At 45.3% G+C, this 24,358-nt stretch overlaps 1 protein-coding gene across 4 annotated transcripts in view; it reads left to right on the forward strand.

Moving 5' to 3' along the window:
- The window catches only part of BCL2 (BCL2 apoptosis regulator), a 179,374-nt gene that overhangs the window by 114,830 nt on the left and 40,186 nt on the right, over positions 1–24,358 (forward strand). The window contains exon 3 of one of the 4 annotated variants that reach the window (XM_083449505.1): positions 8,961–17,062. The exons of the other annotated variants lie outside the window; for them this stretch is intronic. Coding sequence (XP_083305631.1) covers positions 8,961–9,095 — 135 coding nt within the window. The 3' untranslated portion in view covers positions 9,096–17,062. Of the gene's footprint in view, positions 1–8,960; positions 17,063–24,358 lie in introns of those variants that run through there. 4 annotated transcript variants of the gene reach the window in all.

Raw genomic sequence — 24,358 nt, forward strand, 5'->3', positions numbered from 1 at the left:
TGAAAGTTTTGCTTTGCATCAACCAGATAGTTAAAAATTGCCAATTGTAGATCCCAACCATAAGGAACTTTGCCTGTCTCCCCTTGATATTAATATCCTGGTTTTCTGCCGAGGGGTATAATCTCAGGAGGTCTAAACCATCTTTTTCTTCTTCTTCCGAATGCATCAATCAGCCACATCAGTGACATTCTAAATATCTGGACCAATATTTAATTAAAAGGATGGATTGCATCAAAATGCAGTTGTAAACAGAAACTACTTTGTTGCTTTGATGTTTTGGCAGCATCCAACAGAACAACAACAACAACAACAAAGGCCTGTTTGCTGAATTTCATTGCCCCAATGTATGTGAACTGCAAAGCTGCCAGTTCAAAATCTGACCTATAAAGCAGGCACTGATATTAAGTAGAGCTACTTACCCTGTTCTATGGAGCCGCAACATTTTGAAAAAAGGGCTTTCAAAAATCCTTTAAAGACAAAGAACATGTGTGCATACATACTTGGTACATTTACCGTGTGTGTGCGTGCGTGCGTGCGTGCCTCACTTACTTTCAAAGTGGACAGTGCCCAAAACGCCCCCACTCCTTTCATGGTCTCCCAAGATAGAAACATGCCAACGAGTAATTGAGGTGTTGGCACCCAGAGAAACTGAGGTGTGACTCAAATCAGTTCTCTGTGAATATCAGAATTATGAGACACCAGAGCAAGCACAACACAATGTCAGGCAGTTGGATCCTAATTGACACAAAGTCTGAGGCAAATATTCGCCTTAAAAATGTACACATACATACAATGTTATTGTTAAAGCAACACTTGGGTCCCAGTACAAGTGTGTCATTTTCAGGGTGTCACGTTATCAAGGTTTTGGTCCATAAAGGCAGCGGCCTACTAAGCTAGCTTTCCCGCCTCGCAAAAGCATTTCTGAACTCAGTTACTATTTGAGGGGAGATCACGTGGGCCCACTGCTCATATTGTTTATTTTTTGCTTCTAAAATGGCGTAACTGCAGCTCAGTGATAGGGACCACACTTGGCAGAAGGTGTCCTGCTCAGTTTTCTAGGTCTCCAATTTAAAGCATCTCTAGTAGCAAAGATTTCTGCAGGGCCTTGGAAAGCAGCTGCCAGTCAGGATAGGTGGGGGAAATGGTATAGATGTAATTATTATTATTATTATTATTATTATTATTATTACTACTACTACTATTACTATTATTACTATTATTTGCTGCCCATCAGACTCAGTTGCCCCAGCCACTCTGGGCAGCTCCCAACAAAACAATATTAAAAACATAATACATTACACACTGAAAACTTCCTGGCCCAGAGCATTCTAACAGAAGCTTTCAAAGAATTCAAAAATACAGCTCTGTAGAACAAAACAAATCAAAAAGTAGCAAGACCATGCAGCATCTCAAATGCAGTTACACACAATCAGAGATTCTTATTTTTTATAATTAGGCTCCTGTACGAAATTATGGAGGAAAGTGGAAGGAGACATAAGCTGTTATTCTGTCACTCACAACTAGTTCTGCCTTATTATGAAGTGAGCTAGAACCACGTCACACGAGTTTCCTCAAAAGCTGGCATTAGCATTGTTTACTTGTGTGACTGAGTCATGCAGAGGGCAGCATAAAAGAGCAGCAAGGTGAGTAGCTGCTCTCCGCCAAGCCTTGGGAAGACTTGCCAGCTTTTCATTCAGTGCAGTGTGGCTGAAGAGGATATCCTGTTGGACCAGTGATAACAAGGGAAATAAAATCACTTCCTCACCAGCTGTTTGATTCAGGTAGAGAGAGAAAGAGAAAAAAGGAAGTCGACTTCCTCTGGGTGTGCACTCTGCCCACCACCCCCTCACTCATTAATGCAAAGTGCAGCACCAGAGAAACCACTCACTCCCCTATTTTATATGCAGCACAGATCAATAACAGAGCACTGAACTAGAGCAAATAGGAAGTTCTGGGTCTTCGCTGCATAGGAGCTGCATTTTAGTCCATGGCAGCCAATGGTACAGAACAGGGTGCTGACACTGATCTATTGTAGTGCTGCCTGTCTGTGGCATAGTGTGGGTTGCCACTGCCCAGCGCAAGGAAAATATCGCATTTACTTGAATCTAATGCACACCTCAAGGGGACACGGGTGGCGCTGTGGGTTAAACCACAGAGCCTAGGACTTGCTGATCAGAATGTTGGTGGTTCGAATCCCCGTGACGGGGTGAGCTCCCGTTGCTCGGTCCCTGCTCCTGCCAACCTAGCAGTTTGAAAGCACGTCAAAGTGCAAGTACATAAATAGGTGCCGCTCCAGCGGGAAGGTAAACGGCATTTCCGTGCACTGCTCTGGTTCGCCAGAAGCGGCTTAGTCTTGCTGGCCACATGACCCGGCAGCTGTACGCCGGCTCCCTCGGCCAATAAAGCGAGATGAGCACCACCACCCCGGAGTCGGTTACGACTGGACCTAATGGTCAGGGGTCCCTTTACCTTTAATGTGCACCTCAATTTGCAAAACCTTGAAGCCAAAAGAGTATTTGCTGGCGAATGTAAATGTGCCATCAAATCGAATGTGCACCCTAATTTCCAATACGTAATTTGGCCAAAAAGAGGTGTGCATTACATTCGAGTGAATACGGTATTGCACCCCCTAAGGCAAGTATTGTGCCCTCTACAGGGTGTCTCTATTCGGCACTGCTGTTGCCAGATGTAGCAGTGGCAGGACATGCATGTGTGTCTCCTTGGGCTAGGGCACCACCATGAGTCCCGCTGTCTGCCCACCTCCCCTGCTGGTGGGGGGCACTGTGCAGCCAATGGATGCCAGGAACCGTCCTCTCCCAGCTCTTGTTTGGTGTGCTGCTCAAGTGAGGCGGGTGGGCAGGATGGGGAGAGTGCCTCCAGTTGGAGTGGCAGCTGCAGAGGTGTGCCTCTAACCAATTTTCTTTTGTGCCCGAGGCAATTGCCCCAGTAGCCCTCCTCAAGCTATGCCTCTGCTGTCTGTTCCAATCGGCAAAGGTCTTCCAAGCTTATTGCCTATTTTCAAACAGAGATGCCAGTGTTTGAACTGTATACAGATAACATGTGCCTCTCCCTTTTTTGGCACCTCATTTAAGTGAAACTAAATCACGTGAAGATAATTGAGGATAGGGACTAATTTTAGACGCAACACCTGCCGTGTAAAACATCCCTTCCCCAAACCTGTACTGATGTAGCCCCTTCACCCTTTAAATGTGATGCTTAGCATAAGAGGGCTTCAACGGGAAACAGTTTTTTTATGGTGGTGATGCATGAGGAAGGCACCACATCAAAATGTTCCTGTGCTTCCGAGTAAATATATTTAAGAACAGGGATGCAAATCCGTACATCAGTAAAATACAGTCTTAAAAGCTACCATCCAAAAACCAACAGCGGCTTACAAAAAGCAGCATCTCAAATAATTAAAGGTTGGAGCTGTGGGTTTGCATACGCCTTCCAGTTGGCTCGGATTTCTCCTGTCGGGCTTAAGCAAGGCTCTCTTAACCAAGATCTGAAACCAGGATTTGAGGCTCCTTCCATAGTTAAGAGGGAACCTCATTAATTGACCGTGACCTTAATGCCAATGTAAAACTAAGCTAGAGGCTGGTGGTGTGGAGGGCTGCTGGGAGACAGAGAAGAGGGCTGGGTCTCTCAGAACCATGACTCAGAGCTGCATTGGTTGTATAAAAAAGGTAAAGGGACCCCTGACCGTTAGGTCCAGTCGTGGACGACTCTGGGGTTGCGGCGCTCATCTCGCTTTACTGGCCGAGGGAGCAAGTGTACAGCTTCTGGGTCATGTGGCCAGCATGACTACACCGCTTCTGGCGAACCAGAGCAGAGCATGGAAACGCCATTTACCTTCCCACTGGAGCAGTACCTATTTATCTACTTGCACTTTGATGTGCTTTCGAACTGCTAGGCTGGCAGGAGCAGGGACCGAGCAACAGGAGCTCACCCCATCGCAGGGATTCGAATCACCGACTTTCTGATTGGCAAGCCCTAGGCTCTGTGGTTTAGACCACAGCGCCACCCACGTCCTGCATTGGTTGTATACCTTGTCCTTTTTAGTACATTCCATTTGTCAAACATATGAATTAGGTGGCCAGAGGCAATGCCATTTCGAAACCTTTTCTCCTGGCTTTCCCAGAGCAATCGTTCAGCTGTTCCGTAACCCTTCCCTTGCAAAGCCCCTGCTGGCTTGCCAAGCCAAACTTAGGAAACAAATATGCTGTTAGCTGTTGGAGAGCTACAAATCTTTTACATCTGAAGCTGCTCCCTTGAACTCAGTGGGGCTTACTTTTGAGTAGGCAGCGTAGGACTGTACTGCACATCTCTCTCATGGGCCTTTAGGCTTTGTGCTTGCACTCAGGCCAAAACATTTGCGCCAGATATTCCTCAGCTCTAGCAGCATAAATAGTTGTGGTGGACCACAGCTCAAGGGATGGGGCAGAAATTAGACTCAGTTTGCATTTAAAGGCAGACTTACCCACTCACACTTTTCAAAACAGTGTGCAAACTGTTGCACAGCCACCCTTCAAAATTCACACTTCTTTAAATCTTGCAATGCAGTTCCCCAGCCAAGAATTGTGCATGCAAAACAGAAGGCTTATACAGGGATAAAGTGTGCATAAAAATGCACACATTAGTGAAAATAACATACAAAAGTATGTTATTACTTGGACTCATTCCAGTCTGGCTTCAGTCTGACTATGGAACTGGAACTGCCCTGGTTGATGACGTTTTAGGCCCTGCCTTATTTTTGCTACTGCAAACCATAAATGAATGGTTTTTATCGTTGTGTTTTAACAATTGTAACTCTCCCTAGGACAGGGATCCCCCAAACTCTTCCCCCCAGCTGTTTTGGGACTACAGTTGCCATCATCCCTGACCACTGATCCTGTTAGCTAGGGATGATGGAAGCTGTAGTCCCAAAACAGCTGGAGGGCCGGGTTTGAGGGTGCCTGCCCTAGCACCTTAGGGTGAAGGGTGAGTTATTTTTTATTATTAATTCTATCCTATCCTATTCTTATATTATGTTTGGAGAAATTGCTTTGCAAAAATGTGCATGCATATTGGGCAAAAATGCATACAAAAATTAGGAGAAATCTGCTGATGAATTTTCTTGAGTTTGGTTTTTTAATTGCAAACTGATGTGGAAAGGTGGAGAACTGAACCTGAGAATGGAAAAAATGAGAAACAGAAACGGACAAGTTTGTCAATTCCTACAATGCTCGTACAAAAACAACAACCTTCTCTCTGCCTAAGGCCTTGGAGAACCAATGCCAGTCAGAGAAGAACAGTACCAGGTTAGATGGACCAATGACCTCACCTGGTATAAAGCATCTTCATATGTTTTGATGGGATCAGTCTAGGAAGTCAGCAATGGTTCGTGTCTGCTCATTTCCTCTCCTTCCATGGGACAGAAGAAGGAGACACCAAGTGTGTAGCTGGTTCCCAAGTGTGTAGCTGTTCCCCCAAACATGTCCCTCCTCAACCCTGCCCTCCCAAAGACTCTGCTTGCGAGACATCACCTATGCAAATCAGTGGGTCTTTTTCAGCTGCCCACCTCCCACTTCCCTGTTGGTTTAGTGCATAAAATGGGTCCGGGTGTTTGTTTAAATCAGGTTTTCAGACTTAAACAAATAGTGACAGGCTGTTCAAACAAGCTTCGGAAATAGGTCTAATCAGGATGTTTGAGAAAGCACCAAAGAGGAAAGGAAAGGACCCATAAAACAGTTACTTAGAATATATGGCGCAGTCGCCATAAGGTAGACGTTGATGTTATTGTTGTCATAGTCTCAATAAGAACAGGGATTTCCCGCTGTGCATTTTCTGCTTATGTTTCTTTACCCGTCACCATAACTCAGAGCTTTAACATTGTCTCAATGTCACTGCAGCCCACCCTCGCTCGGTCTGCCCTCTTTCATGCTTAGCACAGACAACCCACTACCTATGAGATTAAAAGGGGGGGGGGGAGGCGAAACTGACAAATCAGAAAACAAGTCAATCTAATTTTGCAATGACTTCATCTTCTTGTTGACTTCCGTAGCTTTAGAAATCCATAGATGAGCACCAATACTTGCATTTCCTCTGTTTTTATTTTTTTAAAAATAACCTTATTGGAATTGCATCTCACTTGCCATTTTTAATCCAACTTGTCTACTCCATTTCCAAAGCAAAGCATTGGCTAAAATGATCAAGAGGAAAACTCTGCAGCAATGACATCAGAGTTCTGCAAGGTTTGCTTGCACTCCACATTATAGCGCTGGTATATAGTATTCAGAAGTATTGGGGGGTTTTTTTTGGGGGGGGTGACTCAATTAGTTAAATAGTGCAGGAAAGTACATGACTTACAGTCCAGCATTAGTGCAGCCAAATATTAAGGCTATCATTACAAAATAAAATAAAATTGTGGTGGTTTCTTTAGTTGAGTCATCCTGAATAGGACTTTCTTTGGGGCAGTTTTACCCATGCCCGGTTTGTCACTAGATTGCTCAACACTTCGCTGATTGTGTATGTATTTCCCCGACTTGAATAGGGCTTTTCACAAAACAGCTCCAACGCATTAAAAATCATAGAACAATTTAATTGGCGTAAAAAACCCCCACCATAAACGCAAATCAATAAACTGAGCCAGTATGGTGTAGTGGTTAAGAGCGGTAGTCATGTAATCTGGGTAACCGGGTTCGCGTCTCCGCTCCTCCACATGCAGCTGCTGGGTGACCTTGGGCCAGTCACACTTCTTTGAAGTCTCTCAGCCCCACTCACCTCACAGAGTGTTTGTTGTGGGGGAGGAAGGGAAAGGAGATTGTTAGCCGCTTTGAGACTCCTGAAGGGGAGTGAAAGGCGGGATATCAAATCCAAACTCTTCTTCTTCTGAAAGAATGAGCAAGCAACCAAAGGCATGTTGTCCTTCACCCTGCTTGTTGAGAGGAAGGTCCATAAAATGTGGAAGAAATGGTCCATAGCAGTGTTCCTTGTAGAGGCCAGGCTCGCCTCTAAAAAGTAGGGCCATAGGTCTCTTTGAATTGAAATAACCCAGGACTCAAGGCACTTAGGGTTTTGTGGGTCAAAGGCAACATCTTGACTTGAACCAGGAAGCCTCCCGGTAACCAGTGATGACTTGCTCATCAATACGAGGAAAGATTCCATTGGACAGCTGGTGTCTGAGGTGATGTGGAAGCCTGATCATATGCAGGTCAACACCATAGCTGTCAAGTACTAAACACACATGTGTGAATGAGCTCCTTACCTCCAATAACAGCTTAGAATATATGAGGCGAAGTCCTTGCACAACTTTATGAGGAGATGCGAAGCACCTGCACACATCTAACCAAGCAAATCCCTTCGAGGCCCAGACTTCAGCCATCTTGTAGCCATTGCTCATCAACACTGTAGATGGTTCTCGCATGCCCAGTTGTCCCTCATCTCCCCTCCTACCCAACTTTTCAGGAGAAAGCTAGGGACCAGTGGAGTACATTTAAAAGGCTATTTCCTTGTAACTCTAGAAGCACATGTTAAACCATTTCCCCCCTGACATCAGGTGAGGAGACCAAGGAGATGACAAGGGTCTGGTTGTTGGCTTTTGAACCATGACCTGTGCACTGCCTTGTTGATACTGTCTGTACATGCGCAGGCAAAGACAACTCAGCAACTCTCTGGGTTGCAACCTGGCAGCAGATAAAATGAAGGGCTATTTTGGAAATGTGTTGTTTGCTCTTTCCTCTTATTTTAGACATTTTATTCTTTTGATTGTTTTATTAATGATACATCTTAACTAGCTGGAACATAATGTAACTTAACTAATTCCAAATACAAAAGATTAACCTTTTATGCCAGTTCATTTTTCTTTGTAATCCAAAACAACAAACAAACCTTAAATGATTGCGCTTAAGCTTGCAGATGTTCGATCTGTTGGAATCACAGCTGAGAAACTGCACTTAGGGAAGCCACAATCCAGAAAAGAAAAAAAAAAGGCAGTCTTGAAGCTGTTTCTTTCAGTGAGGATATCTAACCCTGACTTCTGCAGACTCGTGTGTAGGACTGTGGCCAGTACAGTGGTACCTCAGGTTACAGACGCTTCAGGTTACAGACTCCACTAACCCAGAAATAGTACCTCAGGTTAAGAACTTTGCTTCAGGATGAGAACAGAAATTTCGCAGTGGCAGTGTGGCGGCGGCGAGAGGTCCCATTAGCTAAAGTGGTACCTCAGGTTAAGAACAGTTTCAGGTTAAGAACGGACCTCCAGAATGAATTAAGTTCTTAACCTGAGGTACCACTGTAACTTTTATATTTTGTATTAAAGGCAGTTCGTGCTTGCTTTTGTTAAAAGGATAATAATAGAAACAACAGGATATAAGCCAGTCTGTTTTTGTTTGTTTGTCTGTCTGTCTTTTTGTAAAAAATAAATTGTGGAAGATAACACTATTTCCCTGTTTGTCTCATTAAAAGTCTAGCTGCACAGGGTTTGAGTTGCATAATGTAAGAAGCCTGATGCGCCATCTTGTGTCAGATGTTAGATGCGTCAATAATTGCTGTATCCAGAATCGGATGTCTGGCTTCAACCACTGTTTATAACAGGCACAGGCAAACTCGGCCCTCCAGATGTTTTGAGACTACAGTTCCCACCATCCCTGGCCACTGGTCCTGTTAGCTAGGGATGATGGGAGTTGTAGTCCCAAAACATCTGGAGGGCCGAGTTTGCCTGTGCCTGGTTTATAACTTTGTACCTGTGACACCACCAAGCTCTGCACCTCCTAATCCTTAACCTGTCGGGTTCTGCTGGTGGGAGTAGCTTGGCAGGGTAAGCTGAATTTGTAGCACCCATCATTTTTGGGAGGCACTGTAGCGATAGACCAACATGTCCAGAGTTCTAGACTGGGAAGACTCTGGGATTACAGGGTGAAAAGGCATGTTATGAGTATTAATAATAAACAAATAATCCTGCCCTCTCTCTTTTACTTTAGGATGCTTTTGTGGAGCTCTACAGCAACAACATGAGGCCTTTGTTTGATTTCTCGTGGCTGCCTCTGAAGACAATCCTGAGTCTGGCTGTTGTGGGTGCCTGCATCACCCTTGGAGCTTATCTGGGGCATAAGTGACTTCAACCAACTTGTGGCGAACTGATGAAAAAGTCTTTTTTTTAATTGAAAAGAGAGGATCAGAAAGCATGAGAGCTTTTTTTGTTTTGTTTTTCCTGTAGCATAATGCTATTATTTTATGAGCCAAGTATCTTTCTGTCTAAATATTAAATCAGCTATTACTGCCAAAGGGAATATTCATTTATTTTTTACAGTGCAGGAGAAGAGTTATTTATTGAAGATATTTTACATTTAACCTGCTATTTTCCTGAAATTCTGCAAGTTATACCCACGTGCATCTTTATAACGGAAGTTTAAGGACACTCCAAAGATCTTCAGCTTTCTTGCAAAATGCCGCTCGACAAGACTATTTTTATCACATTGGACTGTAGGGCACAAGAGACTGAGGTGTTTTATCTGCAGGAAAGACAGTAAATGGGCTACTTGCAGAGGTGTAAATTTGCAGTTTATTGCTCTGCCCACTGAAGGAGGAAGTAAATCGCAGCATGGATGAGATGGGAGCAATTTCAAGCCAGTAACGCCTTTGGGATATAGCAATTCGACATGGTACCTATCCAGAGCGAGAAACGACGCGAGGTTCAGGCCAGTAATAAAGCCCATGTAGCTCGTCAGCTCAGGCCCAAAGCTGACGTCTGGGAATACGATTTCATCCCAACTTGTGAAGCATCCCGATATGTACTGTTTTGTGCCACTCGACACCACCATAGGTCATCGTTGGGAGGATACCATTTGTGCATCCTCAAAGCAACGATTTGAAACGAAATAACTTTGGAACTGCAGAACAAATATTCTGTTTATAGAGTATATTCTTCAATCCTCACTTTACCACATGGCCATCAGGAAACCGTAAGTGCCTGCCACCTGCCTTGCAGGACCCGGAGCCTGGATGTTCTGGCTTGCATCCCCCACTGGAGCAAGAGTTTATCCACAGCCGATCCTACTTTTACTGTCTGATTTCTTCTTTGCCAGGGAGGGTGGGGTGGTGGTCTTAAAAGCAATCCACCGTTGGTTGCTGAATAATACATCTCGAAGCCAAGAGAGGCCCAAGAATTGAAATCAGGTGACAAGAGATTAGCTCGGATCCGCCATCTTTATTAAAATGGACCACCCCACCCCCCTAAATTAAGTTCTTTGCATTTTATTTTTCTCTTAAGTGGAGCTTTATTCCCCTCAATAGTATTGCGTCCTGGTTATTTCTTTAAGACCGTCTTCAAAAGGATCAAGAATGCATCCATTGCCTCCATCTGCAGAGGCTCACAGACATCATCCCGTTCCCTAAGGTGCCTATTGCCTTTTGTATGGAAACCTGGGGAGGAAGAGGGGAGGGAGGGGGAAATCCTTGTTTAAAATCCTTTTCAGTAAGATGAAAGCAGAGTAAGACCACTTTTCTGAGAGTACCTTATTTTGTTTTTTAAAAATCCTAAACACGTAGCATGAGATAGATCACTAGGAGCACGGCTGTCATCGTGGTTGAGCATCGATGAGAGCCTGCCATGACCCACTGCTGACCACCAGAGCCCCCAGGCCCTATACCTGGCTATTGCTGCGAGCTCACCTGTCCTCCCAGGTGTGCAAACAGCAGAAAAAGAAGCACCATTCGCTTCCCTTGGCCTTCTCCTTCTGGGCAGGTGTGTGGATTGTATCCAGAGGAAAAGGGCAATTGAATGGGCAGTGGTGACAGCAGCAAGGAGGTGGGCTTCCCCAAATATGTGAGGTCCCTTGAGAGCTTCTTGGTGTACTGCAGCTTTGTAAATAACGGAAGTTACTAGCCTGCAAAAAAGAAGAAGCATTAGCTTACTAAGGGCCTAGTAGCCCATTCTTCCATGCTGGCTGCAGAGGGAGGGTCATATGCTACTAGCCAATCAGCAAGCTAGTAAAATGAATAGCCTTCTCCCAAGCAGACCATTGATGGAGTGAGCTGTCCTTGTTCTGCCAGGCCACTGACTTGCTTGTAGGGAATTCCTGGTCACCTACACTGACCAGGCGAGCTGTTATGAGGCTGGTGTTGCGGAATCTTCATTGCTGAAGGTATTTAAGAACAAGTTACAGCTGAATGGGGTTGGGTTGCCTGAGGTGGGCTCAACCCCTAAAGTCAAAGAACTGGCAGGGTGGTCTCTTCCTCAGTGCTTCCAAGAGGGTGCTTACAGTGGGTTCAGTGCTTCTCAAACATGCAAACATGTCTGTATTCACCCCCCACCTATATATATATATAGAGAGAGAGAGAAAGAGAGAGAGATTGAGAGAGAGATTTACCCCTTCTGAGGAAAGTCCAATAAGAGGGGGAGAAACCTGTTAGTAATGACATGTTTGTGATATCTCAATAACCTTTTAGCAACTTAAGCTCCCTCTGGTCATGTATTCAAATATATCTACCACTTTAACAAAGGCAACTCTAGATTGGATGCTTTGCCGTAATGGCCAGTTGTTGATATCAGTGTAATACATTAAGTGGGGAAAAGGCCAAGGGGTCAAAAGAAACTCACACACACAACAAATGCTTTCCTGCATGCTCAGGACAGTTTTTGTCACTAGCATCAACCCTTATTACAGTATAGGGCTGGATCTACATTGATCTGTTAAACATTACTAAATAAAACGTTATGTAACGTTCAGTGCTTTTTTGCATTGCCAGTGGTTCACTGCTCTGCAGCACCCTCTGGTGCCACATTTTAATAACACATTTTTAACATTATAAACCACAAGTGTAGATCTGCCCTGGGATTCTGCATGGGGCGGGGGGGGGGATGCCCCACCAGCCCTCACGAGCAGTTTTGTGATGTTGCAGTGGGGAGCCAGAATAGTCTAAGCATATACAAAAAGCCAACTCTCCATTAGTTCTTTGGATCCAGCCAATGAGTTTCGGGCCATATTAATGCAAGGGCTTTTTATTTTTATTTTATTTAAACAATACATGCCCCAAAGGAACAAAATCTAAATTAGATGTGGTGGACATGTTTGACTTCTGTAAATTTCCATCTTTAAAAAAACCCTCACCTTTTTATTTTATTTTTCTGTTTATAAAACTGTACAGAAATGGATTTTATACATTAATATGCATCCAATAATAAATATCTGGGCTGAAGTACAGTTGCTTTAACACTTAAGATGACATAGATAGATAAATAAGTAAATAAAGCGAAAGAAAGAGAAGAAGGCTTATCAGATCTGCGTGAAATATCTTAATTTTGTGGCATTATATGCAAAAAAAAAAAAAAAATCTAGGGAATGTAATATTTTCATTGCTTAAGGCTGTAGTTTATATCATGTCTTCAAAGCTGCTTTTTAAAAGATGGGCAGAATCCACCAAGGAGCTACTCTTGTTCAGCTCCCAGTCATTAAAACGGAGCATGTGCAAGAAAAGTTCCTTGAGGAGTGCGCCCAATGTGTTAATGCATCTCAGCATCGCTGTAGCTACTCTACAGTTATGGCACTTGTACCCGTCATTTCAGGAGCGACAGTGAACTAAGCTTTTACGCTTCACGACAGAAATAAATGTATAAAGGCATTTGTTCAAACTTATGTACCCTCGATACCATAACTTCACCAAGCTGAAATGCTTAGCTTTGCAAAAGCTGAAATGCTTATGAATAAATGTCAAAAGGAGGAATTCAGAAGAAGCTAGGCTCACCTTCATCCTATGGTTTAAACGTTTCTAACATTTATTGCATTGTCCGAAGAGTAAAAAACAACAACACAACAACATCATATGGGGGTGGGAATTAATTGTCTAACAAACCACATCCTTCTGAGATTCCAAGTAACTATGCTGCGAAGGAGGTACCTATGTGTTGCATAACGCATAGGTTTCCATGCGCCAGTGAAGCTGCAGTATTCAATGGTTTTCATCAGTGTTGCATGCCAATAACTTCACCAAGGGCTGGTTCACATATCACTTGATCTTTCCTCATTTGTTTGCTTAGTACTTAGCAACTCTCACAGCCCGGGGGTTCTATGCTAGGATAGGTGTGTTTAGTGGTTTAAGCATGCCTAACTCTGCATAAGATGAGGCTGTCCCGTTCAATATGCAATCTGTCTCTGTTGTAAAGTACTATTGTTTGGGTTGGCATCAAGTTATGTGAAATTTCTGTCAGTGGCAAGTATGCACATATATCGCCACAGCCGATAAGTAATGGTCATATGTGTTTGAAATGGCCCTAAATTCAACTCACGGTGCAAACATACCCTAGGACAACATCCTTCAATCTTGGGTCCCTAGATGCTGTTGTATTACAAAACTCTCATCATTCTTGACCGTTCGCCAGCAGCATCTGGGAACCCAAGACTGAAGACACTGCCTTCAGCATGGGAACAACCAGTAATAACATGGGAACAACCAGTACTGCACCATATCCTAAACCTGCTGAGACATGTTACAGTATGACATGGGAGAAGAAAAGGCATCCTGTGCCCAAGATCTGTATCTGTATCTGTACCAAGATCTACGCTTGAACTGTTGCAACATGCTTGGCAGGCAGAGAATCTGGTGCCATACTTCCCAACTTGTGCAAGGCAACCATTATGCATGGGTCAAGACGACAGCAGCTTTTGTTGTTCTGAGCCAGCAAATAGGCTGGGCAGCCTGACCCTAAGCAGCTGCATTATCTGGAGTGGCAGAGATGGAACAAAAGCAAACAGATTCTGCCTTCCACTGTTCTGTGCGATGCCAATACCCTGGTGCCACTTCTGTGCCATCCCAGCACAGAGGCATCGCAACATGGAGCTAGGTTCAAGCTCTCTATTTAGCACGCTTCAAACGGTAGCTGCAAACTCCTCATCGCAAATAGTGGGTTCCGGGCCTCAAACGTTACCAGCAAAGAAGAATTGGGTCTTTTTTTTCTTTTCTTTTTTTAGCTGAAGGTTTACAATTGTCAAAATGAAATGGTAATGAGAATGAACTATATGATATGTCTGTGCTGCTATTCAACCATGATTCTTTGAACAAAGTTTTATTTTGTGGCATCACCCAGTTCCGAGACTTTTCAAAGCTGCTTTAGGTGTAATTTGAAGTAGTCACGTTACAAGGCATTTAGCTAGATGCTGACAATTGATGTTTTATTGTGTCTCTGTCCGCTGGGCTTCACAGTATCTTAATAGGTGTATGCCAGAGAAGGCCAGGTGTGCTGTTGATAGTCTATATTTTATGCAGGTGATCTTCGGTGTTCCCTCCTCCCATCTTTGCTGCAGAATTGTACAGTGTTGTGGCTGCACTAGCTATAAGGACAGTTGATACTGCTAATAGTCATGTTAAACATATTTAGAAAGGTTGAATGTATATAAAAGCTTGAAACTGCCCTTTCCCTGAGCTTTTTCACCGTGACTGGCAGCCTTTCCTGGATTCACCTGGTACATTGTTTTGGTTTAGGGGTGGGGAAGCCCTGAAAAACATTGAATCAGTAGCACTTTGTCCTTGCACAAGGAACCAAGACTCAAGTGACTCTCCCTAGGCTGTGCCATAATTCCACAGCAGAACTGACGTTTCCACAGGAGTCTCTTGCTTGTGTGCTCATTTATACTTATGCACTCAACCAAGCTGGCTCCCATTAACCTTGTGCATAATAACTCAGTTCTGAGGGGCCAGTTCTAAAAAAAATGACAGTGCTAAGAAAATAACTGCACATAGAATGAATTACAGAGTTGGAAGGGACCCTGAGATTCATCTAGTCCAGCGCCCTGCAATGCAGGAATATGCAGCTGTCCCATACTGGGATCGAACCTGCAACCTTGGCGTTATCAGCACCATGCTCTAACCGTGCCACAGGACCTACCATGTGAAACTGCTGGAGGTAGTTAACAGTGAAGCTTTTGCTGTCTCTGTGAATGGGAAGAAGTAAGAAAATGCCTCCAGAACGGCCCTCCCTGGCCAAATACATTGTGTGCAGGCTCAAGAAAGAAAGAGCCCTGGAAGATGGACCAAAAGAAAGAGCCCTGTAGGATGGACCAAACTATCCTGCCCAAACACATACACACACAACACACACACAGTGTAATCTTCAGTGCCTGCACACACAAACCAGTTTGGTTAGGTTTCATTCCAGAGCTGTGCTGCTCCGGTGTTAACAATGAGCTGCAAGCAAATACACAGGCACCCCTCTTCCCTTCTTCATCAGTTTCAGGTGTAATGAAGCTAGCATCTAAAGATGGCAGAGTGGCTCTCAACGACAAATGGGTCAGAGTGCATTGGGTTTCAGCTTTGTTTCTGGAGGTTTTTGTTTTACCCCATATAGGCTACTAAGGACCAAATTATAAATGATCTTAACTGATTGAATGTATTTGACATACATATTTTTCACTGATACTGGGATGGGGAGGAACGTGAACCATTCCCTGTTCCTCCATGGTTCGGATGAAAATAGCCAACCCACAGCTAGGGATGAGAGAGAAACTCCCATTTGCTTTTTCCATTTTGATTTGCACTTCCCCAAACAATATGCGAACTGGAACGCAAGCTATCCTTCAGAATTCACATGTCTCCAACCAAAATGTATTATGTATGGGGAATGTACAGGCTTGCAAAGCAAAGAAACGTGTACAATAGGAGAAGCGTGCCCTAAAATGCTGGTGAATATTTGTGAGGACTTCTAAAAGTTTCTCAGATTTATCAATGTGACAAACTGGACTTAAGGTTGGAAATCAGAGCTGACAGCCTTGTCCCATCCCTATCTACAGCTGCTTCCCTAGGAGGAAGGCTTCCATTAAGTGCCAATGGAAGCTTCCCCGCCAAGTCTGCTAGCAGATTTTGGGGAGTGATTTCCACTGGGAAAACGGCAAGTGGGAAGAGTTACCCATCACCCCTTCCCTGAGCACCACTCTCCTTCCCCTGATCACAAGGCCAGGGCCGTTATGCAGAAGAAGAAACAGCTTGACCCTGGACCAGAAGTGTTTACTGATGTGGCACTGGGGATTCGTTTCTGCAGATATTGAATGGCTATGCAACTGTGGTTTATGTAAGCCGCTTTTCAACAGCAGTTATGGAGGCAAACCCAGTTCCATTTGACCCCAGATCACTGTGGTATGACAAGCCACTAACTACTTTCCAGTGCTAAACAACAACAGCAAAATGGAAGCGGCGTACATGGCTTGGGTTCTAGCGGAAGAGTTAGACAGACCTTCCATGTTCAGAGGCAGTGATGCAGGAGGGCTTCATTGCACAAGGAGAACCACCAGGGTTTGCATCAATAGGAAGGCTGAAACATTTCTGAAAGCGCCAACATTTTCTTTTCTAACTGGATAGAGAGAAAACAAAAGATGAGTTAATTTAATTAGCAGGTTGTTGTTTTTTAAATCTGCTTAAAGTTAATGCAGCTTCATCCATACACAACATCCAGCCACGCTGGAACACTCTCTTAATCCTGCAAAGGTGTCTGCTTTTCGCTCAGTTAAACCATCAAGGAAGGTCCACGCATGAGGGCTGCTGCAACAGTGATGCACAGATGTTCCAAGCAGGGCTCAACTGAGGCCTGCTACCACCTCCCTCCCTCCCCATCTATCCACACACATGCAGGCAGCAATCATGGGACATTATGTATGTTTCTCTCATCTCCCCACCCAGCCATCCCTCTATGCACCTTGCAAACATTTACTTGCAAGCACAAGTAACTTGCACTGAGCAGAGAGGAAGGCTTGATGATGAAATTGGAGCCTCTCACACAGTTGCTACTTCCCAGTGCACTGCAAGCAGGCTAGCTGTGCAGATTAGCCATGCAAGTGGACCGTGCTCCTATTTTTCTTCTGTTTGGATTTTAATTAGCACCAGCATTGCTGTAATACACAGATCTAGTTTATTTCCGTGTTTTGGATGTTGTATGTAATGGGTTTTTTTTAAAAAAAAATGTTTGCCTGTATATTACCATTTATTAAAATAATCACATCGTTTTATTTTAAAGTCGACATAAATCATGCTGCCATTAAACGTTCCATGTCTTCAGCTAATTTTGTGTGAGAGAGAAATAAAATAAAGCACACTGTGAGATGTCGGCTTTTGGTTTGATTCCGAGTACTGGAAAATTAACGTGCTGTTTCCATAGACCGTGGCCTAATAATTAAAGCGAGGCCAAAACATCCATTTCCACTTGGCAATATCATCAGACATGTTTTTTGAACCTGTGGAAAATATATTGCATCACTAATATTGCACTCTGCTTTGGTCAGTTTTCTTCCTTATTTATACAGTGGTACCTCGGGTTACAGATGCTTCAGGTTACAGACACTTCAGGTTACAGACTCTGCTAACCCAGAAATAGTACCTCGGGTTAAGAACTTTGCTTCAGGATGAGAACAGAAATAGCACGGTGGCGGCACAGCGGCAGCAGGAGGCCCCATTAGCTAAAGTGGTACCTCAGGTTAAGAACAGTTTCAGGTTAAGAACGGACCTCCAGAATGAATTAAGTTCTTAACCCAAGGTACCACTGTACGGTGCAAGCTGCTGGCATCTGTCTGTCTCAAGATAGACAATGGAGTGCCCCTCCAGGGTGAAATCAAACCACTTCAATAACAGCACCAAAGTGACCTCCCTAGGGTGCAAGCCTGGCCAGTGTGTATAGAGGTCCTGGGCTGCCAGACAAAAAGACCCCCCTCTTGGCCTCCTCCTCCTAGATGGGCTACCTTCCCAGGTTGAGGAGCCCCATCTGCTCCTTGCTTCCCTCTACAGCACATGCAGAAACTGCCTTCTTGACCGTTGGACCCACTACTGGTCTCAATTGCTCAACCCCCCAGAGCCTGTCTTCACATGCAGGGAAAGTCCCTAACTCGCTAAAGGTTTGAGATCCATAAGCTCCCCTCACCTGGTTTAGCCGGCCAGTCAAAGCTGGGGTGTGGCCACTGTCATATACTGACATCTACTAGGAGCCACAGGTGAGAGCTGAGTGCAGGATGGGGATCAAAGTTGGACAAACTACCCCAGTAGGAGAATGACATGCCCCCCACAAGAGGTGCTACTTCTCACTTGATTGTGGGCAGCAGGGCTTTGCAGGGGACTCTTGGGTAGGGATGGAAGAGAGATTTGATTTTTGTTTGTTTGTTTGCATTTTAATCAGAAACTACCTATTCACACTTCTCAAACCAATATGCAACCCGAAACACAGCTTTCCTTTGAAATCTGCACATCTCCAATCAAATATGATGTGCAAAAGTGCGTATATTGGGTGTAAGTGTGCATAAAAGAGCACATGTTAAATGAAAATAACATGTACTGGGGGAAATTGCTTGCAAAAGTACTGTACATTAGTTAAAGCTACATATGAAAAAAAATGTGTTTATTAGGATAAATTTGCACTTCAAATGCTGATGAATTTTCAATGAGGAGTTCACCAGAATCAAGTAGCTGAAAAAAACGTGGAGAACTCAATTTAAGCCTGGAAAAATGGGAAACTTTGAGAACCAAAATGGACAGATTTGTCCATCAGTACTCTTGTGGAAGCTTGGAAAAACAGCAAGAGGCACAAGCCTAATTTGATCCACTCCCCTCCATCCCTGGGTGCCTTAGCTGAAGTTGAGTATCAGTTGGAGAAAGCTGGGAAAGAAGACTGAGAAAGAATGATTCACATATATATGACTCAAAGCACTAAGCAGCCCAAAACATTTCTTTTTATGATTACAGGCCTTGCGCAAATCTCATGTGAGGAGCATACAGGCCACCCATTGAAACATCACCACATGGATGACAAATTCCCCCCTCCCAAAAAACCCCCAAAATGTTCTCAAGAGATTCCATACCAGGAGTGACTGCAAATGTACAACTGGTTAGGCTTACTTATCAGATTTTGCATGGTAAGAGAAAATCCAGATTAAACAAAGTACAGGTGGGCATTTTGATGATCTTGTGTGGACACACTCAGTGGCGTAGCGTGGGTTGTCAGCACCCGGGGCAAGGCAAGTAATTTGTGCCCCCTAACCTGTGGATTTGCGCCCCCTAACCCTAACCCCCAGATGTTGCGCCCAGTGCGGCTGGCCCCCCCTGCACCCCCCACGCTACGCCACTGGATGCTCCCACTGGTGCAACCACCCTACCCCAACCTCGCTACTATCACCCTGTCCCAACGCTGTCCAAATATGGAGCAGTGACAGAGGTGGATTAAGGGACGCGCAACTGGTTATCACACTAGTGAGAGGGCACTGCAGGGGGGCTGCAACAATGACTTATAATGAAAGTCGAGAGATGTGGATGGGGGTGCCAATTTTTGTTGTGTTGCGCAGGGCGCCGTTGAAATTTGAAAGTCTGCCTCTAGCAGACTGCGTTGTAAGGAGGTTGGCTCACCACACATGCCTTAAGAATAATGAGTCTTTTTCAGTGTGGACTAAGTAATTATAAACCAGGTCTTACCTTTCGGCAGGACCACTGTACCCAACCTTCTCGGCGCTGCAGGTGAGGGTTTCTGGGGCAGAGGAGGTGCCTTGCCAGGCAACCCTAAGCCCCAGCACCTCTCCTTTCCTCGACCCTTTGCCGCCTGCCGTCTAGAAAAGGACTCCATCCCTCTCGCTTGCTCCCGCCCGCCCCCTTCCCACAGACAGCCGCGTTTCCTTCCCGGCTCCCCGTGGGAACAAACGGCCCCTTCTCCGCCCTCCCGGCGAGGCCAGCGCTTCCTTCTCTTAGCCCCCGCCCCGTCTGCGGGAGGCCCTCCACCCTCCTGGCCACCCTCCCCGCCCCGCGCCCCTTCATAGGCACGGCTCGTTCGGCCGCGCCGCCCCACACGCGTCCCGCCCTGCCCGCCCCGTCGAGGCGCACGCTCTCGCCCGCCGCCGGCTCCATGGATGGCGGCGGCGCTTACCGCTGCCACGCCAACCGGCACCTGGAGGGCGGCCAGTCGGCGCTGCCGGGCTCGCTGCTCTTCGCGGCCGGCCTGCTGGGCAACGTGTTGGCGCTGGGAATCCTGTGGCAGCACCAACTCCGCGCGCGGCTGCGGCGCGCCCGCGGCGCGCCCGCGGCTGGGGGCGCCCAAGGGCGTCCGCCTTCTACCTCCTTCCCTCTGGACTTGCGCCCCCCCAAATGTTGCGCCCGGTGCGGCTCGCACCCCTGGCACCCCCCACGCTACGCCACTGGACACACTGAAAGAGTTCTGGACATAAGCAGCACAAAGTCCACAACAAGCTGCTGTGTGAAAGCACCCACTGCCTGCTGGCCAGCAACATCCCTAAATATAACCGCAGCAGCTACCCATGCGACACAATCGGGCTGAGCAAAAAAATAGCATGTTAGGACATTACAAGCGTAGGAGGAGGAGAGTTTTCTATGGGAGTTACAGTGGCAGATAACCATCTCCTTTGCTAGAATATCCAGGATACCGTAAATCCAAGATCTCCTTTTAAGGCTAATTAAGAGAGTTTTTTTCATGACCCCCAGAGGTCACTAGGAATGTACAGCCAAGACATGAAGAAGACTCACTATGTGGTGGCAAAGTTCCACACAATAAATATTGCTAGACACCAGTGAGAGCTGGCTGCAGTTTTGAGGGACACCCTTTGTGGGTCTTTGCCCTATGTTAGTGGGATACCCCCCTACACATAAGCTTGCCTGGTAGCTACAAGCCACCATCTTAAGTTCCCACATTATCCTGGAGCACTCGTAATGTCCATCTGAGACATATGTTCCAGGAAGGACCCAGAGGAGGCATCAGCACAGGTGGGCCCTGACGCAAGGCCCAATGTCAGGGACTATTTGTTCATTTATAAAAGTATATACCTGCCCTCTCACAAAATATCAGGCTGCTGTAAAATACCAGGTTAGTGTAAAAAAAAAAAAAGGTTTTTTGTAAAAGCTTTTACACGGCGAAGCAATTTTTTGTGGCATTCCCAGAATTATTTTAACCTTTGGTCATCAAGATCTGCCCTGAATAGCACAGAAAAGTGGTTTTCAAACACTAAGGGAGCCTTTCCCATGTCAACTTGGCTGTCGGAGGGAGACTTGCATGGACACCTCGAAAACCTTGCCATGTTGTAAAAAGTTCTTGGGCACAGTTTGGGGGCTGGCAACCCAGGACAGGACGTTCTCTGGGGCAGCCCTTAAGCTGAGGAATTCTCTCTCCACAGAGGCTCATCTGCCACCTTCATTGTTCTATACAGTGGTACCTCAGGTTACAAACACTTTGGGTTACAGACGCCGCTAACCCGGAAGTAGTACTTCGGGTTAAGAACTTTACCTCAAGATGAAAACAGAAATTGCACGGCAGCAGTGGGAGGCCCCATTAGCTAAAGTGGTACCTCAGGTTAAGAACTGTTTCAGGTCAAGAACAGACCTCCAGAATGAATTAAGTACATAACCAGAGGTACCACTTTACTATACCTTTCATTATATGCCAAAGACACACCTCTTTTCCCTAGCCATGGACACCTGAGGGAGAGAGAGAGATTTATGGCCCACCCTCTTTTTCTGATTATAGTTTTACCTGATTTTACCATTGTGTTTTTAAATATTAGTAACCCGTACTGGAGGGACGCGGGTGGCGGTGTGGGTTTAACCACAGAGCCTAGGACTTGCCGATCAGAAGGTCGGCGGTTCGAATCCCCGCAATGGGGTGAGCTCCCGTTGCTCAGTCCCTGTTCCTGCCAACCTAGCAGTTTGAAAGCACATCAAAGTGCAAGTAGATAAATAGGTACCGCTCCAGCGGGAAGGTAAATGGCATTTCCATGAGCTGCTCATGGAAGCGGCTTAGTCATGCTGGCCACATGACCCAGAAGCTGTACGCCGGCTCCCTCGGCCAATAAAGAGAGATGAGCGCCGCAACCTCAGAGTCGGCCACGACTGGACCTAATGGTCAGGGGTCCCTTTACCTTTTTAACCCGCCCTGGGGCCTTAGGGTAGGTGAGACATCCAAATAATAGTAATAATGATTGCACAACAATATAACAATTAATTGATTAATTTGAAAAAAAAAGACTGCCTGGTCAGTTCTCATTGAACACTGTGCCTCCATAAATACTCCCCAGAATGCCCTTGAAAACTCCCTTGTGGCTACACACTGCCAAGGAAGTGTAATAGCAGGAGGCAATCTGAATTACAGGAAACCTTGCCAGCTATTCCTGACCTGGTCCTTCAGGAGCCTCTTATAAAGAGTCCTCTTCTTAAAATATTGGGGCAAAATGTCCATCTATCTACTAGTCTTGCCTGCTGAGCCTTTTAAGGAGACCCCAGGGATCAAACCTGCATGCAAACTATATGTCCTTGTCACCGCGCCACCATTTCTCCCCAATATGAAAGCCACTTGCTTCAAACTGGTCCCCCCTTGCCACCCATCTCCTTTAATATGGAGCCCTAAGTCAACCCCATGTTATGGGAAACTCGCTGGATGCAAGGAGAATTTTGCATTTCAGCTCCCGCCAGTGTGAGCTAACTAATCCTACCAGGCAGATGATATCTCCTAATCTCAAATCTTCCTCTGGAAGGGATTGCTTGCCTGCAAGAGCTTCCCTTCCATTTGCAGTTATGCAAAGATAGAACTGGCGATGGACCAAAGTGCTCTCTCGTGTGGCTGTAAATTAACGTTACTAGTGGAAACTGACAGGAAACTCCTGCAAATTGGGGTTTTGCTCAACATCTGGAGCCCAAACTTTTGAATTCCCTCAACGTGTATGGATAAAGCAGGTGATGCCTATTTCTCCCTTCTTAACATCCTCTCCTCATTACTGACTTCCTCATGTCCGAGCCCTTGAATTTTACAAGGCAGGATTTCTTTACTCGTCAGTTTTCTGTGTTCACAAAAACAGCTGTTATTTCTCCAAAAAGAACTCCCCCCCCCCAAAAAAAAAACCCCACACATCCACCATGCACTTTCCATTGTATAATTCAGTTGTTAACAGAACACAAATGCTTCTCCCATCATCTTCCCTAGCAAAAGCTCTTAGACTTTAAACATTTAAACATGGCTTGACGTGAGAAAGGTGTATATCTGACATAATTTTGTTACAACACCATAATGGAACTTGTTTTGCAACCTTAATCATCTGAATTCTCTGTCTGTTTTCCCATGTAGCCTCCGGCACACCGTCATTCGTTTGTTTAAAACAGTTACATACCACACTTCATCGTACTAGCAGTTGTACAAGCATGAAGAAATGAACAGTACAATGAAACACAACCAGAATAAAAGCAACAGATGAAACTGACAGATAACTCCTTAACCAACAAAGCTGGCTCACAAGCCAATTAGGGCTTTGAAAGTAATATCAAACAGCACCCCAAATGCAAACAGGTAGGGCGAACCTCTTTCAGGACTGGAATAATGTAGACAAAACCAGCTGTACCAGTCAGTTCAATGTTTGAGGGTGTATGATTCTCTTAAGCTAAGCAGATTTCCAATGTGAACACCACCAGGTAAGATGCATAGATATTTCCAAAGAGAGTGGAATTTCAGTGTGGAAAAAAAAGAATTAACCTTATGGTGACTGGCTCATCCTTCACTATGAAATATTATTGATGTTCTCCCTTTTGCTTTTGTTATCCACTCATTTTCTTCTAATATCACATCTGTGCTAAGGATTTACAATACTGCTATTTCTTATCTTCCTCTCTTTTCACTTGCCCAACTTTCTATTGTTTGCCTATTTCCCTTGAAAACTCTGCCAAAACCAATATTCTGGATTTTCATGTTCCTCAGCCTCTCTCAACAGAATCACTTTAACTTGTTTGGCGGGGGGTGGGGTGGGTGTTGTTCTCAAGATCAAAATATTGAGAAACTGTTTACTTCTTCTTTCCCCCCAATGTGTCCATCTGGTTGCAAAGTCCTTCCACTTTCAGCTTGTCAATATAGCAAGGAGTTTGCTCTTTTCTATTTACAGAGACTCCCAACTTTTCAATACACAATTTTATTATTTCTCAAGTCGACTACTGCAGCATTCAGCCTCCCTGCTAAAGGTAAAGGTAAAGGGACCCCTGACCGTTAGGTCCAGTCGCGGGCAACTCTGGGGTTGTGGCGCTCATCTCGCTTTGCTGGCTGAGGGAGCTGGTGTACAGCTTCCAAGTCATGTGGCCAGCATGACTAAGCCGCTTCTGGCAAACCAGAGCAGCGCATGGAAACGCCATTTACTTTCCCACTGGAACGGTACCTATTTATCTACATGCACTTTGATGTGCTTTCGGACTGCTGGGTTGGCAGGAGCAGGGACCGAGCAATGGGAGCTCACCCCGTCGCTGGGATTCGAACTGCCGACCTTCTGACCGGCAAGCCCTAGGGGCTCTGTGGTTTAACCCCCAGTGCCACCCTTTGGACTTAGATGCTGCCACCTATTCAGGTCATTCCTGAGCTTTTCACGGGAATCTCCACTGGAGATTGTAC

The sequence above is a fragment of the Podarcis tiliguerta genome (assembly GCF_965153285.1).
Source record: "Podarcis tiliguerta genome assembly, chromosome: 7".
Classification (NCBI taxonomy): Eukaryota; Metazoa; Chordata; class Lepidosauria; order Squamata; family Lacertidae; genus Podarcis; species Podarcis tiliguerta.